At 33.8% G+C, this 19,008-nt stretch overlaps 1 protein-coding gene across 1 annotated transcript in view; it reads right to left on the reverse strand.

Annotated features, from left to right (window-relative positions):
* Positions 1–19,008, reverse strand: part of LOC112426922 (ankyrin repeat domain 30A) — a 133,167-nt gene that overhangs the window by 16,449 nt on the left and 97,710 nt on the right. The window contains exons 40-43 of the mRNA XM_071068735.1: positions 18,468–18,496; positions 18,297–18,369; positions 15,414–15,475; positions 14,076–14,178 (exon numbers count right to left, since the gene is read on the reverse strand). Of these exons, the coding sequence (XP_070924836.1) occupies positions 14,076–14,178; positions 15,414–15,475; positions 18,297–18,369; positions 18,468–18,496 (267 nt within the window). The remainder of the gene's footprint in view (positions 1–14,075; positions 14,179–15,413; positions 15,476–18,296; positions 18,370–18,467; positions 18,497–19,008) is intronic.

Here is a 19,008-nt window from a genome sequence, read left to right on the forward strand (position 1 = left end):
AGCTGAAATAACTAAAAATAAAACACACGAAATGCATTAAACATTTTTTTTGACACTAATGACACTGAACATTAGGCAAAGAAGATGAAAATCCCTGAAAAACAGAAAAAAGATGGGAAACAAACCTTATGAATGTTTCAGCTTCCTGCCTTGACAGAGATTCCAAGACATGACACAGGAAAAAAAAAACTGAAGTGGAACCTACCAGACTCTCTTGGTTACAGTGATGAAGCTTAGAGTCTGGTAAAACCAAAGCAGAGAGACATTACAGAACAAAGCACTAAGGAGGAGAGAGATATAGAAGCAACAGCAAGAAACCCCTGGAAACCCCCTCCCCGTATTTAGCAAAATAATAAATATTGCACGTGAGCCAGAAAACTACCTAACACCAAGCTGTCATTCTCAGCAAACTCTCACAAGAACAGAAAACCAAACACCACATGTCCTCACTCATAGGTGGGAACTGAACAATGAGATCACTTGGACTCAGGAAGGGGAACATCATGCACTGGGGCCTATCATGGGGAGTGGGGACGGGGGAGGGATTGCATTGGGAGTTATACCTGATGTAAATGATGAGTTGATGGGTGCTGACGAGTTGATGAGTGCAGCATGCCAACATGGCACAAGTACACATATGTAACAAACCTGCACGTTATGCACATGTACCCTAGAACTTAAAGTATGATAATAACAAAAAAATTTTAAAAAATAAAATAAAAAAAAAGACCAAGCTGGGTCGGAGCGGGGGACTTATAAATTTAGAGAAAATCACACCTGGTGCTCACATAGTGGCAAGAAGAGTATCTATTTTTATACATTTACCTGGAAGACTCAGTCTTCACAGGAAAATGAATAGTCAGAAAGGCCTTGCCTCAGGTGTGGGGAGTTAGCTCATACTATAAAAAGCAAAAATGAAAAGGATCAAGTTGTTTATAAGTAACTCAACTCTATTTTACAATAAAAATCAATAAGATAAGTAGAGCAATAGAAGATACTTTCAAAAACTAAATTGCACTTGTATAGATACAAGTTACAATGCCAGAGATGAAAGCTACACTGAGTAGATATGAGCATAGATTATAGATTGATTTGCCATCATGAAAGAAAAGATTCACAAATTTCAGACACTAGAGAACTACAAGCAAACTCCCAGCAGGTAATATTTAAGTCCCCAAACAGATAGGAGGAGAAACAGAATAAAACATTTGAGGAAAAATTAGTTAAACATATTCTAAACTTAATGAAAGCTACAATCCCGCAGATCCAGGCTGGAATCTGGCTGGAAGTCAAGAAATGAAAATATACAATTGTAATTTCTTATACCATCTATGATATGATATAATATTACTTGAAGGTGGGTTGTGATGAGGTAAATCCATACACTACAAATCCTAAAAAACCACTAAGACAGCAAAGCAAAGTTATACCTCATAACCAAATAAACTTATACCACAAAAAGATATGACTAAATCATAAAGAAATATAAAACTAGACCAATAACTAAAAAAGTTATACCTATATATATATATACATATAAAACTAAATCATAAAAATTACTAAACTAGTCTGAAGGAAGCAGATAAAGAACAAAAGCAAAACAAAGAAGATCTGGGACTAATAGAAATCAAACAGCATGATGACAGACAACTTTTATCATATCAATAATTACATAATAAATTAAACTAGTCTAAAAACCACTGTTCAAAGGCAGATTGTTAGAATGGATATAAAAGTAAGATCTATCTGTATAATGCCTATAATAAATAAACTTTAAATATAAAGACAAAAATTGGTTAAAGATGAAACAAGATATACCACACTACCACTTGACAAAAGAAGGTTGAGGAAGAGTGGTTGTATTAATACCAAAGTACATTTCATAGCAAAACTATTACCAGCAATAAACAAACTCATTTTATAGTGACAAAGGGTTCACTTAATCAAGAAAACATAACAGTCCTAAATATTTCTGTACATAATAACATAAATGCTTCAAAATACATGATACAAAAATAGAACTGCAAAAGAAATGGACAAATGCCCAAGTATAGTCTAAAATTTCTAAACCCCTTACTCAAGTGGTAGAATAAGGAGGCAGAAAATCAGTAAGAATATGATAGACAACACCATTCTTTTGAAGTATTCAAAGACTATATTCTAGATCATATCTTAATAAAAGGATCAAGAAGGTTTTAAGTCATACAAAACACATTACCTGACCCCAAAGCAATCAAATTAAAAATCAATAGTAAAAATGTACCTGGAACAACTCAACCATTGCAAATTAAGTAACATACATCCAAATAACCCTGGGTCGGTTCAAAAAATAATAAAAAGGAAAATTAGAAAGTATTTTGAACTAACTTCAAATGAAAACGCAACACATTAGATATTGCAAAATGCATCTACAACAGCACATAAATAAAAATTTTCGGTACGAATGTCTATATTAGAAGACTCTCAAATAAATAATTTTGACTTTTACCTTAAGAAACTAAAAAAAGAAGAAGAAGAAGAAAGTAAACTCAGTGGAAGCAGAGGACAGGAAATGATAAATATCTGTATTGGTTTGAATGTTTTTCTCCTTGCAATTTTCATACGCTAAAATCAAATCATAGAGATAGGAGTTTTTGGATGTAATTAGGTCACGAGGGCCAACCCTTCATAAATGGATTTAAGCTCTGATAGAAATAACCCCAGCAAGCCTCTTTAGCCTTTCTGCCATGTGAGGACACAGGGGAAAAGAATGTATCGATGAATCATGAAGTGGTACCTCTTCAGGCATTAAATCTGATGAGACCTTGATCTTGAACTGTGCAGCTTCCAAAATTGTGAGAATTCAATTTATGTTGCTGATAAGCTCCCAACTATAGATTTTTAAAATAATAGGCAAAGAGAACTAAAACATCAGAGATGGAACTAATAAAACACAAAAATGATAGAAAACTTGAACAATACCAAACACTTTGAGAGGATCAATAAAAGCAAAAGTCTACCTAGCCAAACTAGCTCTTGAAAAGAAAAAGCAACAAATTACTAACTTTGAAAATGAGTTAATGTGACATTATTTCAGATTCTACAGATACTTAAAAATACAAGGTAATAATATAAAATTTATGTGAATAAACATGACAACTTAGAAAAGATTGACAAATTCATTGAAATGTGAAAATTACCATCTGATATTTGACAAAACTGAAAAAAAGCAATGGGGAAAGAATTCCCTATTTAATAAATGGTGTTGAGAAAGCTGGTTGGTCATATGCAGAAAACTGAAACTCGACCCCTTCCTTACACCTTATACAAAAATTAACTCAAGACACATTAAAGACTAAAACATAAGATCTAAAACCACAAAAAGCCTAGAAGACAACTAGGCAATACCATTCAGGACATAGGCATGGGCAAAGACTTCATGACTAAAACACTAAAAGCAATGGCAACAAAAGCCAACATTGACAAATGGGACTAAATTAACCTAAAGAGCTTCGGCACAGCAAAAGAAACTAGCATCAAAATGAACAAGCAACCTACAGAATGGGAGAAAATTTTTGCAATCTATCCATCTGACACAGGGCTAATATCCAGAATCTACAAGAACTTGAACAAATTTATGAGAAAAAAAGAAACAACCCCATCAAAAAGTGTGCAAAGTATATGAACAGATACTTCTCAAAAGAAGACATTCATGCAGCCAAGAGACACATGAAAAAATGCTCATTATCACTGGTCATCATAAAAATGCAAATCAAAACCACAATGAGATGTCATCTCATGCCAGTTGAATGGTGATCATTAAAAAGTCAGGAAACAACAGATGCTGGAGAGCATATGGAGAAATAGGAACACTTTTACACTGTTGGTGGGAGTGAAAATTAGTTCAACCATTGTGGAAGACAGTGTGGCGATTCCTCAAGGATCTAGGACTAGAAATACCATGTGACCCAGCAATCCCATTACTGGTTATATATCCAAAGGATTATAAATCATTCTACTATAAAGACAAATGCACACGTAATGTTTATTGGGGCACTATTCACAATAGCAAAGACTTGGAACCAACCCAAATGTCCATCAATGATAGACTGGATAAAGAAAATATGGCACATATAGACCACAAAACACTATGCAGCCATAAAACAGAATATGAATTCATGTCCTTTGCAGGGACATGTATGAAGCTGGAAACCATCATTATGAGCAAACTATCACAAGAACAGAAAACCAAACACCACTTATTCTCACTCATAAGTGGGAGTTGAACAATGAGAACATATGGACACAGAGAGGGGAACATCACACACCAGGGCCTGTTGGGGGGTGAGCGGCTAGGGGAGGGGTAGCATTAGGAGAAATACCTAATGTAGATAATGGTTTGATGAGTACAGCAAACTACCGTGGAATGTGTATACATATGTAACAAATCTGCACATTCTGCACAGGTAACTTAGAACTTAAAGTATAATATAAGAAAATCTTTTTAACCAGGAATGACAGTATACTGATTCTGGCAAAGGTTCAGAGGAAATATTTATGGAAAAGATCAAACTCTCTTTTGCCAAAATATAAATGATGTCAACAACAGGAAAATAAAATCTAGGCAGTAGTCAAAAAATTACAATATCTGAAGAAAAAATAGATAGCCTGCATTGCCCGAAATATATAAAAGATTAAGCTATAGTTAAAAATCTTCCTAGAGTGAAAAGTCCAGGCCAAGATTCCTACACTGGTGAGTTCTACCAAATATTTTAGAAAAAAAAAAGAGATATAATTTTAAACAAACTCTACCCCTAAAATTAAAAATTATGATATAGTTTGGATGTGTGTCCCCACCAAAACCTCCCATTGCAATGTAATCCCCAATGTTGGAAGTAAAGCTTCGTGAGAGGTGAATGCATCGTGAGGAAAGATTTCTCACAATTTAGTACCATGCCTTTGGTGCTGTACTCATAATAGTGATTCTCATGAAAATTGGTCATTTAAATGTGCATGCACCTCCCACCTCTCTCTCTTGCTCCTGCTCCAGCCATATGATGTGCAAGTTCTTCTTCAGGTTCCACCATAATTGTAAGCTTCCACAGGCCTCCCCAGAAGCAGAGCCCCATGTTATGCTTCCTGTACAACCTGTAGAACTGTGAGCCAATGAAACCTATTTCCTCATAAATTACCCAATCTCATGTATTTATCTATAGCAATGCACAAATAGCTTAATACAGAGTACATTTCAATTCAGTGTATAATGCTAGCATTACTCTAAATCAAAACCAGATGATATTGTTACAAACAAGAGAACTGCCTTATGAACATGCATGCAAAAATTCAACCAATTTGTGAAGTAACAATGATAACCTTAGAAAGATGAGTGTATAAACTGTGCTATAGTCATACAATGGAATATTACTAAGGACTAAAAAGAGATGAACTATCAAGTATGAAAAGACTTAAATGCATATTTCCAAAAATGACATTATCCAGAAACCAAAATTATGGATAGAGTAAAAAGATTAGTGGTTGCCAAAGGGTTGAGGAGCAAAGTTGTGTGTTGATACCCTGTGTTTTTTCAGCTTTCCGAACTTTTGGCTCATCTTTCTAATCTGAAAACAGAGCCACTTCCTCTATTTAAGTTTACTTTCACTTGCTTGAGACATGTTGTCACCCTAGAGGGTGTGACTTTAACATATACTGAGGAATGCAATTTGTTTCTGAGTGCTGCCAGGGGAGTCAGCCTCTGTATGATTCTTTTGGTTATATGTAAACTTAGTATGGTGGTTTTCCCAAATGCTAGTTCTCATGGCAGCATACCGGGCATGTGAGAAAGCCCTTGATTTGCTGCAGAAATGAGAAAGTGGAGGTCTCAAGAAGCCTATATCATTTTCCTATCCGCACTTGAGTCAGCAAATTTTGTAATGGGGTGTGCAGTGCAACCTCCCAGCCAACAAATGGTGACCACAGGTTAGAATATACTGTGGCAGAAGCGGGTAAGAATATGCTTTGTCATTGTCTTACTGGTAAGAACTCTTTGTTCCCTCAGGTTATCGACAGGTCTGTGTAATGCCCTGTGCCCTGAATTCTGTACTCAGCTCCAGAAAGAAAGATGAAGCTGAACAAAAGTACACTGACAAGCTGGACTGGACTGACAAAACTAGCCTGAAGTTTGGATACCCTAATGAGGAGCACAAGCACCAGTCAAGACAAGGGTCTCAGGAAAAGCTCTTAGTGAATTGCAAACAGGCTCCCAGAGGAAAGAGAAAACGCAGCATCAGTTCTATGTCCCGAGTGGTCATGAATGGCTCTGCTTCCTTATCAAAACCCTGACGTAAGACTTATGAAAAGCTTGTATGATTTTTTTTCTTCAAAAAAGCAGTCTCCTGTATTCCTCTCCCCACAAAAAACACACTATGTCTGATAGTTGCCATTTACCCAGATAAGTTTAGTTAAATATCAACCCTCATTTTCTTTCAGGAATTAATATTTTACTGTTACTTTCTTTGATTGACTCAGCAAGCTTTATGACTAGTTCATTTTCCAGGATAAATTATTCATCAATAAGATTCTTCAAAGATATGTATACTTTTATATCAATGAAATTTATGTCTAGTCATTTAAAGTTTAAAGATTAATGAAACTATTGTGTCAATGAATGATACAGACATGGACTTTAAAACATTTTATTGAATATATTTTTTAAAAAAATTATAATGATATAGTCTCTTTCTAATGCGCCAATGTATTAAGAAAGTACTTGGGAAATTTTGGATAAATATATCAGAAATTTATATAAAAATAATAGTCATAAGTGACCTAATTTTTCACAAGTTTAAAAAAAGTCTAGGTTCAAACTATATCAAAAATGTGCAGTCCCAGGTGACAAAAAGTAAATTTGTAACTATTTTCTTTATAAACAAAAACATTGAGTTTGAAATTTTTATGTGAAAAAGAAAAAAAAGCAAAAAACACACAAGGAAAATTTTACAAACCATTTCATCATCTAGAGCTCATTTATCACATGGCATCTATGAATCTCACACATGGCTAACATATACTGGTTATAAATTATGAGAGCTTCTGAACTACAAGATACACTTCAGAATCACTTATATCATTAAATTATAAACATTCATCATACTCTTTAATTTATCTTATAATTGAGAAGGTACACAGTTACAATAAGAGTTTAGCTGAATGTAAAATTCATGTCTCATTAATGAAAGTGTAATGAATTCATGAGCATGGATGTATATTAGGGAATAATAGTAAATAAAAATATTCATTTTTTTCCATACACATGTGGTGTAATTTTATGCCTACATTTTTGCAACCTCTCATTTATCCATCTGAATGTTTTTTCATCCCTTCATATAAGACGGCATATAAAACTCATAAAGAAAATAATGTATAAAAAACTTTCAGTATTGAAATATTTATTCAAAAACTTGATTGCTAAATATTAATTAGTTTTAACCATTTTTATTTTGAAATCAGAATAATATTTATTTAAAAATCAGTTTTAGTATTCAAGTAATAAATTTAGTTTTTGTTTCTAAAATTAGACTGATTTACCATGTTAGTCTCTAACAAATTTTTATTTTTTTATTTTTATTTTTTTTGAGATGGAGTCTCACTCTGTCACCCAGAGTGGAATGCAGTGGAGTGACCTCGGTTCACTGCAACCTCCGCCCCCTGGGTTCAAGCGATTCTCCTGCCTTAGCCTCTTGAGTAGCTGGGATTACAGGCGTGTGCTACCACACCCAGCTAATTTTTTTTTTTTTTTTTTGTATTTTTAGTAGAGACGGGGTTTCACCATGTTGGCCAGGCTGGTCTCGAACTGCTGACCCCAAGTGATCGGCCCACCTCAGCTTCCCAAAGTGCTGGGATTACAGGCATGAGCCACCGAGCCCAGTCATCTAACAGATTATTATGGAGCAGCAATTTTACTAAAAAAGTCAATGGATTCATATTCAAATTTATCTCACTTAAATAAATAATATCAACAAAACATGTCTCTATGAATCCTGAAAGTAATAGAAAAGAGTAATGAGTCACTGTGGTAGACGCCAAATCTAGTAATCCCTGCTTCTTCCAATACTGTCCAGAGCACACATAATCTAACCTTCTGGAGTGCAGACATTCCAAATGCATCTGAAATGAGTTCACTCAAGTTTCCTTCTCAGAAACTTCAAAATTACCTACTTAGCTTCTCCTCCCCTCCCCCTTCATGCCTCACAATTGCTATTCTTTAGCAAAAATAATATCCAGATCTGTAGTTTTGATTCTTTCCCTTCAACACTTTTAAAAATAAATTTTCCTACCACTTTCTTTCTCTTGTTCGGAAGTAATATTGGGCATCTATAAATTCTGTTGTTGTTTTTTAACCTCTTTCTTCGCTTCTGACTAAAAACATACTGAGAAACAAAATCAAAATAATGCTTGCCCTTGACTCTGTTATGTCTTGACATTCTATCCAATTGCTCTTCTTCCAAATTACTTCCATGAAAACTCTATACCTTTGCTACTCAGTGCATGGTCCAAGAACCACCAGCATCAGCATCACCTGAGAATTTATTAAAATTGCACAACCTCAAGTCTATTGAATCAGAATGTGCATTGTTAACAAGATCTGTAGCTCATTTATTAAAGTATGAAAACTTCTGGACCATACTGAAAAAATATATACATGTGTGGCTGCCCATATATGCTTATATTCACCAATAATAGATGAAACATAGCTTCGCACAGTCAGGTAATTCCATCCCTAATGTCTTCCACAAGCGAGTAAGTAAAGATGGAAATTTTTTTTTAATTATTATTATACTTTAAGTTCTAGGGTACATGTGCACAACATGCAGATGTGTTACATATGTATACATGTGCCATGTTGGTGTGGTGCACCCATTAACTCATCATTTACATTATGTATTTTTATTAATGCTATCCCTCCCCGCTCCCTCCACCCCATGACAGGCTCTGGTGTGTGATGTTCCCCACCCTGTATCCAAGTGTTCTCATATTTCAATTCCCACTTATGGGTGAGAACATGCAGTGTTTGGTTTTCTGTCCTTGTGATAGTTTGCTCATAATGATGGTTTCCAGCTTCATCCATGTCCCTACAAAGGACATGAACTCATCCTTTTTATATGGTTGCATAGTATTCTATGATGTATATGTGCCACATTTTCTTAATTCAGTCTATCATTGATGGACATTTGGGTTGGTTCCAAGTCTTTGCTATTGTGAATAGTGCCGCAATAAACATACATGTGCATGTGTCTTTATAGTAGTATGATTTATAATCCTTTGGATATATAACCAGTAATGGGATTGCTGGGTCAAATGGTATTTCTAGTCCTAGATCCTTGAGAAATCACCACACTGTTTTCCACAATGGTTGAACTAATTGACACTCCCACCAACAGTGTAAAAGTGTTCCTGTTTCTCCATATCCTCTCCAGCACCTGTTGTTTCCTGACTTTTTAATGATTACCATTCTAACTGGTGTGAGAAGGTATCTCACTGTGATTTTGATTTGCATTTCTCTGATGGCCAGTGATGATGAGCATTTTTTCATGTGTCTGTTGGCTGCATAAATGTCTTCTTTTGAGAACTGTCTGTTCACATCTTTTGTCCACTTTTTGATGGGGTTGTCTGATTTTTTCTTGTAAACTTGTTAAAGTCATTTGTAGATTCCAGATAGTAGCCCTTTGTCAGATGGGTAGATTGCAAAAATTTTCTCCCATTCTGTAGGTTTCCTGTTCACTCTGATGGAAGCTTCTTTTGCTGTGCAGAAGCTCTTTAATTAGATCACATTTGTACATTTTGGCTTTTGTTGCCATTGCTTTTGGTGTTTTAGTCATGAAGTCTTTGCCCATGCCTCTGTCCTGAATGGTATTGCCTAGGTTTTCTTCTGGGGTTTTTATAGTTTTAGGTCTAACATTTAAGTCTTTATTCCATCTCAAAATAATTTTTGTATAAGGTGTAAGGAAGGGATGCAGTTTCAGCTTTCTACATATAGCTAGCCAGTTTTCCCAGAACAATTTATTAAACAGGGAATCCTTCCCCATTTCTTGTTTTTGTCTGGTTCATCAAAAATCAGATGGTTGTAGATTTGTGGTGTTATTTCTGAGAGCTCTGTTCCTTTCCCTTGGTCTATATCTCTGTTTTGGTACCAAGACCATGCTGTTTTGGTTACTATAGCCTTGTAGTATAGTTTGAAGTCAGGTAGCGTGATGCCTCCAGCTTTGTTCTTTTGGCTTAGGATTGTCTTGGCAATGAGGGCTCTTTTTTGGTTCCATATGAACTTTAAAGTAGTTTTTTCCAATTCTGTGAAGAAAGTCATTGCTGGCTTGATGGGGATGGCATAGAATCTAAAATTTTCCTTGGGCAGTATGGTCATTTTCATGATATTGATTCTTCCTATCCATGAGCATGGAATGTTGTTCCATTTGTTTGTGTCCCCTTTTTTCTGTTGAGCAGTGGTTTGTAGTTCTCCTTGAAGAGGTCCTTCACATCCCTTGTAAGTTGGATTCCTAGGCATTTTATTCTCTTTGAAGCAATTGTGAATGGGAGTTCACTCATGATTTGGCTCTCTGTTTGTCTGTTATTGGTGTATAGGAATTCTTGTGATTTTTGCACATTAATTGTATGTCCTGAGACTTTGCTGAAGTTGCTTATATCAGCTTAAGGAGATTTGGGGCTGAGATGATAGAGTTTTCTAAATACACAATCATGTCATCTGCAAACAGGGACAATCTGACTTCCTCTTTTTCTAATTGAGTACCCTTAGTTTCTTTCTCCCGTCTGATTGTCCTGGCCAGAACACTATGTTGAATAGGAGTGGTGAGAGAGGGCATCCCTGTCTTGTGCCAGTTTTCAAAGGGAAAGCTTCAAGTTTTTGCCCATTCAGTATGATATTGGCTATGAGTTTGTCATAAATAGCTCTTACTATTTTGAGATACGTCCCATCAGTACCTAGTTTATTTATTGAGAGATTTTAGCATGAAGTGCTGTTGAATTATGTCAAAGGCCTTTTCTACATCTATTGATATAATCATGTGGTTTTTGTCTTTGGTTCTGTTTATGTGATGCATTATGTTTATGCATTATGTTTATTGAAACAGCCTTGCATCTCAGGGATGAAGCCAACTTGATCATGGTGGATAAGCTTTTTGATATGCTGCTGGATTCAGTTTGCCAGTATTTTATTGAGGATTTTTGCATCGATGTTCATCAGGGATATTGGTCTAAAATTCTCTTTTTTGTTGTCTCTCTGCCAGACTTTGGTATCAGGATGATACTGGCTTCATAAAATGAGTAAGGGAGGATTCTCTCTTTTTCTATGATTGGAATAGTTTCAGAAGGAATAGTTCCAGCTCTTCTTTGTACCTCTGGTAGAATTCGGCTGTGAATCCGTCTGTTCCTGGACTTTTTTTTGGTTGGTAGGCTATTAATTATTGCCTCAATTTCAGAGCCTGTTATTGGTCTATTCAGGGATTTAACTTCTTCCTGGTTTAGTCTAGGGAGGGTGTGTGTGTCCAGGAATTTATCCATTTCTTCTAGATTTTCTAGTTTATTTGTGTAGAGGTGTTTATAGTGTTGTGTGATAGTAGTTTGTATTTCTGTGGGATCAGTGGTGATATCCCCTTTATCATTTTTTATTGTGTCTATTTGATTCTTCTCTCTTTTCTTCTTTATTAGTCTTGCTAGCCATCTATTTTGTTGATCTTTTAAAAAAACTAGCTCCTGGATTCATTGATTTTTGAAGGGTTTTTTGTATCTCTATCTCCTTCAGTTCTACTCTGTTCTTAGTTGTTTCTTACCTTCTGCTACCTTTTGAATTTGTTTGCTCTTGCTTCTCTAGTTCATTAAATTGTGATGTTAGGGTGTCAATTTTAGGTCTTTCCTGCTTTCTCTTATGGGCATTTAGTGCTATAAATTTCCCTCTACACATTGCTTAAATGTGGCCCAGAGATTCTGATATGTTGTGTCTTTGTTCTCATTGGTTTCAAACAACATCTTTATTTCTGCCTTCATTTTGTTATGTACCCAGTAGTCACTCAGGGGCAGGTTGTTCAGTTTCCACATAGTTGTGTGATTTTGAGTGAGTTTCTTAATCCTGAGTTCTAATTTGATTGCACTGTGATCTGAGAGACAGTTTGTTGTGATTTCTGTTCTTTTATATTTGCTGAGGAGTGCTTTACTTCCAACTATATGGTCAATTTTGGAATAAGTGTGATGTGGTACTGAGAAGAATGTATATTCTGCTGATTTGGGGTGGAGAGTTCTGTAGATGTCTATTGGGTCTGCTTGGTGCAGAGCTGAGTTCAAGTCCTGGATATCCTTTTTAACTTTCTGTCTCGTTGATCTGTCTAATATTGACACCGGGGTGTTAAAGTCTCCCATCATTATTTTGTGGGAGTCTAAGTCTCTTTGTAGGTCTCTATTGACTTGCCTTATGAATCTGGGTGCTCCTGTATTGGGTGCATATATATTTAGGTTAGGTCTTCTTGTTGAATTGATCCCTTTACCATTATGTAATGGCCTTCTTTGTCTCTTTTGATCTTTGATGGTTTAAAGTCTGTTGTGTCAGAGACTAGGATTGTAATCCCTGCTTTCTTTTTGTTTTCCATTTGCTTGGTAGATCTTTCTGCATCCCTTTATTTTGAGCCTATGTGTGTCTCTGCACATGAGATGTGTCTCCTGAATACATCACACTGATGGGTCTTGACTCTTTATCAATTTGCCAGTCTGTGTCTTTTAATTGGAGCATTTAAGGTTAATATTGTTATGTGTGAATTTGATCCTGTCATTATGATGTTAGCTGGTTATTTTGCTTGTTAGTTGATGCAGTTTCTTCCTAGCATGGAAGGTCTTTTTAATTTGGCATATTTTTGCAGTGGCTGGTACCTGTTTTTCATTTCCATGTTTAGTGTGTCCTTCAGGAGCTCTTGTAAGGCAGGACTGGTGGTGACAAAACTTCTCAGCATTTGTTTGTTTGTAAAGGATTTTATTTCTCCTTCACTTACGAAGCTTAGTTTAGCTGGATATGAAATTTCGCGTTGAAAATTCTTTTCTTTAAGAATGTTGAATATTGGCCCCCACTCTCTTCTGGCTTGTAGAGTTTCTTCTGAGAGCTCTGCTGTTAGTCTAATGGGCTTCCCTTTGTGGGTAACCCGACCTTTCTCTCTAGCTACCTTTAACATTTTTTCCTTCTTTGCAATCTTGGTGGATCTGACAATTATGTGTCTTGGGGTTGCTCTTCTCGAGGAGTATCTTTGTGGTGTTCTCTGTATTTCCTGAATTTGAATGTTGGCCTGTCTTTCTAGGTTGGGGAAGTTCTCCTCGATAATATCCTGCAGAGTGTTTTCCAACTTGGTTCCATTCTCCCTGTCAATTTCAGGTACACCAATCAAACGTTGATTTGGTCTTTTCACATAGTCCCATATTTCTTGAGGCTTTGTTTGTTTCTTTTTACTCTTTTTTCTTTAAACTTCTCTTCTCACTTCATTTCATTCATTTGATCTTCAATCACGGATAGCCTTTCTTCCACTTGATCGAATCAGCTACTGAAGCTTGTGCATGTATCACGTACTTCTTGTGCCATGGTTTTTAGCTTGGGTGGAACATTTTTGCTGTAATTCTTTTACTAGTTTTTGTACTGAAAGCTTACTATATATTCTTCCCACCTTTCTAACCATACTCTTCCTCTATCTAAACAGTTATTTTATCTTATGAACCTCCATTGTATACACCTGCTTCTTTTTCCCTCATTTCCTCCCTGTACTTTCTGTCTTCCTCATTCTTTATTCCCTCTTTTACATCTTTCCTCTTATTTCCTGAGATACCTCAGGTTTTAGAATATCTGGAATTTAAAGTAATAATTCAGTTCCTTTTTCGGCACTCTCTATATAGTCTGTTGCTGACACCTGACAAGATATGTAACTTATTACCATTTTAATTCGCTTTTTTAATACTACGCATTTAGTGCGTAATATTCTGAGGCTATTACAGTATAACAGTCCTCAAATTTGTAGATAAACATACTGTCAAATGACTTCTAAATAAAAAGTGATTCTTACCCTTTAGTTTTCCATTTATATTCTTGACTTCTTCTTGATATGTAGCCTCAGGTAAACACGTGTAATTCTGTGCAGCACTTTCCGAAACACTCTGTTTGAGGTTCTATCAATAATGAATTGCAATTTTAAAATAATAATAATAATGAGTGACATCAAGATTTCCTAACATATTTCAAAACATACTCAGTTTCCTACTTTAAAGGCAATTTGATTTAAGAATAGAAACCTATTGAAAACCAAAACATTTATATAAAGGACTTCACATATGCTCTCCAAATCAAGCTTATTTTCATTTTCATTTAGCTATTGAAACAGTTACTAAGCATGAAAACCCAAAAATAAAAACATATCCACAGAAAAAGTATTTACTTGTGTGCATATTTCAACAAGAAATTACATTCAAAATATCTAACTCTACTTTGTAGTCCTCAAGAAAAAAGAGAGGGCATTTAAAACAAAAGACAATCACCCGCTTCTTGCTATATAACATTGACAACATTAAACATTTAAAATATTCATAATTATAAATTTTTAGGGTTAAAATAAGACACTTTAAGGAAAGAAAACCCTCAGAGTATGAGATAGAATATTGTAAAAGCTTCTTTATTTAGGTAGACAAGAATTTGAAAGAATCAAAAATTTTTGAGAAAATTTTTGATAACAGAAGAAATGCATGAATAAATTTAAAAGAAGAAAAACATTCTATTAAGTTTAAATGAAAAGAAACCAATATCATATAAAATATGCAACTCAATCTCAATTAAAACATAATTTCAGAAAACTATAGCAAGTCCTTCATAAAAACATAAGAACATTTATTCATAAAGCATTTATTATGTGCCAGGAACACATTTGCAAACTTTTCTACACCTTACAATAATGAAAATGATTCCTAGTCTTTCCAGAATGTTAATGTTAAGAGAAAAATTGTAAAGAAATGTGATCTGCTTTTTTCTGCTCCAAATGTCTTTCACCTAGACTTTCTTTTCTTTGTTTTTTTGTTTTTGTTTTTGTTTTTGGAGATTTCTCCTTTTTTTTTCTTTTTTCTTTTTTTATTATACTTTAAGTTCTAGAGTACATGTGCACAATGTGCAGGTTTGTTACATATGTATACTTGTGCCATGTTGGTGTGCTGTACCCATCAACTCGTCAGCACCCATCAACTCGTCATTTACATCAGGTACAACCCCAATGCCATTCCTCCCCCCATCCCCTATCAGAAATTACTGAAGGGCAATATGCAGAGGTAAAACAATAAAGTCAAAGTCTCTACTTTCAAGTTTCAACATCACTCAATATTTATATTTAAATAATAATAAAAACAAAATTACACAATACCTTAGAACTCCAACGTGATTCTGCATATGTTTCTTTTCCTGATTTTAATATCAACATATTATCTATAAAATATTAATCACAGATATATTAATGAGAATATTTACTATTGATATATTTTAAAAGAGTATACAAATCTATTTTTTTCATGAATCTGTGGTGTTTCTAATTCAACCTGTACATACTTTTTTCAGATTATTCCCACAACTTTTATGGTCAACCTAACAGAATTGCAAACTAAAATATTCTATTCATTAAAATAGAAAAAAATAGAAATTTGGCTAACTTGTATAAATTATTTCTTCAAAAAGGCAGTAATGTGTTCTTCTTCCCAGAAACACAGTATGTCCTATGCTTGAAATTTAATGAGATAACTTTAATTATATGTTATCTTTTTTCTATTTTTTAGCATTACTTAGTTTGATTGACTCAGCAATCTGTTATTCAAATGAAATTATCAATAAATAAGACTCTTGAGAAATATAAATTTTTTTATGTTAACAAACTTTATGTCTAACAATTTTAAGTTTCAACATGTATGACAGTATATTTTGTGTATGTGTAATAAATAAATAAGCTTAAAAAGCTTTTATTGCATATACATTAAATTTTAAAACTGCTTTAGTTATTTTGAGACAGTCTTTCCTTAATTCAATATCTTCAGAATCAACTTGTGATGCCTTAGAGAATCATTAGAAATCTATATAAAAATAATTGCTTTAAGTAACCTAATTTTTCCCTAAAAAAGAATTAAATCAATGTCTACACATTAGTAAACTACTGTTTCCACATTTAATAGAATTAAATCACGATCTACACAAGATCCAAGGAGTACTGAGAGTCATGAGACAGAATACACACACACACACACACACACACACACACACATACACACACATATATATCCAGTTTTCTTTATAAACAAAATTTTCAAATTTGAACTATTTAAGACAGGTTGAAGAAAAAAGCAAACATGCCTAACAAAAACTTTAAGGATGATTTCATCATTACGGGTCAACTGATTATTTGACATTCATGAACTAAAAATCTGATTTTTAAAACTGGTCTTAAATTCTGATCAGAATATCCCTGGAGCTCAAGTTTCCTCCAGGGAATCCAAGAGGTCAAATCATACTTTTGCTGTTGACCATGATCATTTGCGTTTATTTAGAAGTGTATACTGGAATGTTTCAGAGACAAACTGTGTTGTAACACCATAGTTCTAATAATGTTTAACTCATAGTTCTAATTGCCATCGGAATATATATGATTATGCATGCTTATATCTTAAATACTATACTTTTAATTTTTAATATATTAAAAATAAAATATAAAGCCAACTTAAAAGGCTTATTAAAATCTGAATTTGTTTTTATTTTTATGTATTTTATCAGCATAAAACCGTTTAATTAATTGTGGTACAGTCATATAATAGAATATGAAAATCACGGAGCCATAAGACAGAAAACAAACATAAAACAGAAATAATGTTCCGTTTTCTTTGTAAACAAATTTTTCAAATATTAACTATTTAACATAGTTCAAAGAGAAAAGCAAACACGCACAATTGAAGCTTTAAATATCATTTTAATATTAAGGGTACATTTATAATTTGACATGCATGAACTATATATTTGGTTTTCAAATGTGCTTTTAAGTTGTGAGATGAGCATCCCTAAAGTTCAAATTTCACATAGAGAATCCAAAACTCAAATCATACTTTTGTTATCGACTTTTTTCAATCTCATTTTTAGAAGTGTATACTGCACTGTTTCAGGGAAATAATGTGTTACAACAGCATAGCTTTAATGGTTCATAGGTCACACTTTTCATTTTTATTAAAGTAGATGATTGTGCATGGTTATAGTTGAAATTCTTTAGTTTTAATTTCTAATATATCAAAAATCAGTAGATAAAACCAACTTAAATAAGACTGAAATTTGCATTTGCTTTTATTTTTTGCGTAAACAAACTTTAGTTGTGGTGCAGTTATATAACGGAAGTTATATAAAGAATGCAATAAAAACAAAACCAGAGCTAGTTCTGTCTATTATGGATGGATCTTACAATATAATGCTGATCAAATAAAGAATGTTACAGAAAATTACACACAATGTACAATTATTTACATATTAGAAGTTAAAAACAAATTCTACGTATTATCTATGACTGTGCACATATGTTGTATAATGTTTAAGCATGTATAGGAATAACTTTTTAAAAACTAGTTTAGACAATTGTTTACCTCTAAACAATGAAAAGACACTAAAGCCAAATGCTTCAGAATCACAGTTTTACAAATATAATTATAAAGAAATGATTACTTCTCCCATTTTTAAAAACTAGGGGTACCACACACAAACACACATACACATGCACACAGGCACAAACATGCACACCACACACACACACACACACATACACACGCACAGAGTAAGCTAAATCAGAATAACTGATTTCCTTAGGATGCTTCAAATGACTACATCCACATGAGGTAACCAATGTTAAAACACAATTGGCATGTCAAAAAGTGAAGCTTTCTCTGCAGTAAAGGGTAGAATTTGAATCAAGTTTTGAACAGGAAAAATATTAGAGTTTAAACATTCATCTTCTTGAATCTTTAAGTCATACAGACATTCCCAATACAAAACATTACCGTATCAGAACATAAAAATAGAAACACCTGAAATTAAAGCTAATTTTTAAAAAAACTAATTAAAATTCATGTTCTTGTAAATAATCAGTTTTTCAAATGTGGATACCACTATGGACATTATTAACTCAAATATTTCCATAATATTTGAAAAATAAACATTGGGGAGATGAGACTATTAATATGTCAACTATTGAAATATTCATTTTAATATAGTTGAACTGTAAAATTACCTGCTCTCAATGTTTGTTTATTCCTCCATTTTAAAGCTTTATTTGGAACAGAGTTTTGCATTTCAACAGCAGGCTAAATGGGTTTAGAAGAAAAATGATTAATAACGAATGTATACTTCACAAAATACATAGTTAATAAATAATTCAAGATAAAATTATAAAACTCAATACCTCAAAGTCAGAAGGCTTTTCAGTAGACTCTAAAGCAAAAGAGATTTGTTATCAGTCATAGGTAAATATAACAAAACCAACCACAAATGAACCCAGTGATAGTATCTAACTGAGTCCTCTTGCTCAGCTTTGAGAATGATTCCTTTAGGTTTAGGAGATTTTCTTTTGTTTGTTTCTTTAGGACACTCACATGACAGAAATACACTGAAGAAACTAGGAATCTACGGTTCATCAAACATGCACTTAAGATTTCAAAAGTGAGAATGTGTTTTGCATGCAAAATGTGTTGATATTAATATGTATATGCTGAGTGATGAAAGCATAAATGATCTTTGATCAGAGGAGCAAATCATGACCCTGAAAAAATAAATGTCAAAGCTGAACATAGAATCCTACACCATATGTTTAATGAAATACATTAGAATAATTTATATCATTACATTCATCATGTTCTTTAATTTGTCCTACAATTGAGACGGTACACCGTTATGATGAGAGTTCAGCTGAATGCAGAACTGACATCTCATCACTGAACGTGTTA

This window comes from Macaca nemestrina, chromosome 9 (genome assembly GCF_043159975.1).
Source record: "Macaca nemestrina isolate mMacNem1 chromosome 9, mMacNem.hap1, whole genome shotgun sequence".
In the NCBI taxonomy this organism is placed as follows: domain Eukaryota; kingdom Metazoa; phylum Chordata; class Mammalia; order Primates; family Cercopithecidae; genus Macaca; species Macaca nemestrina.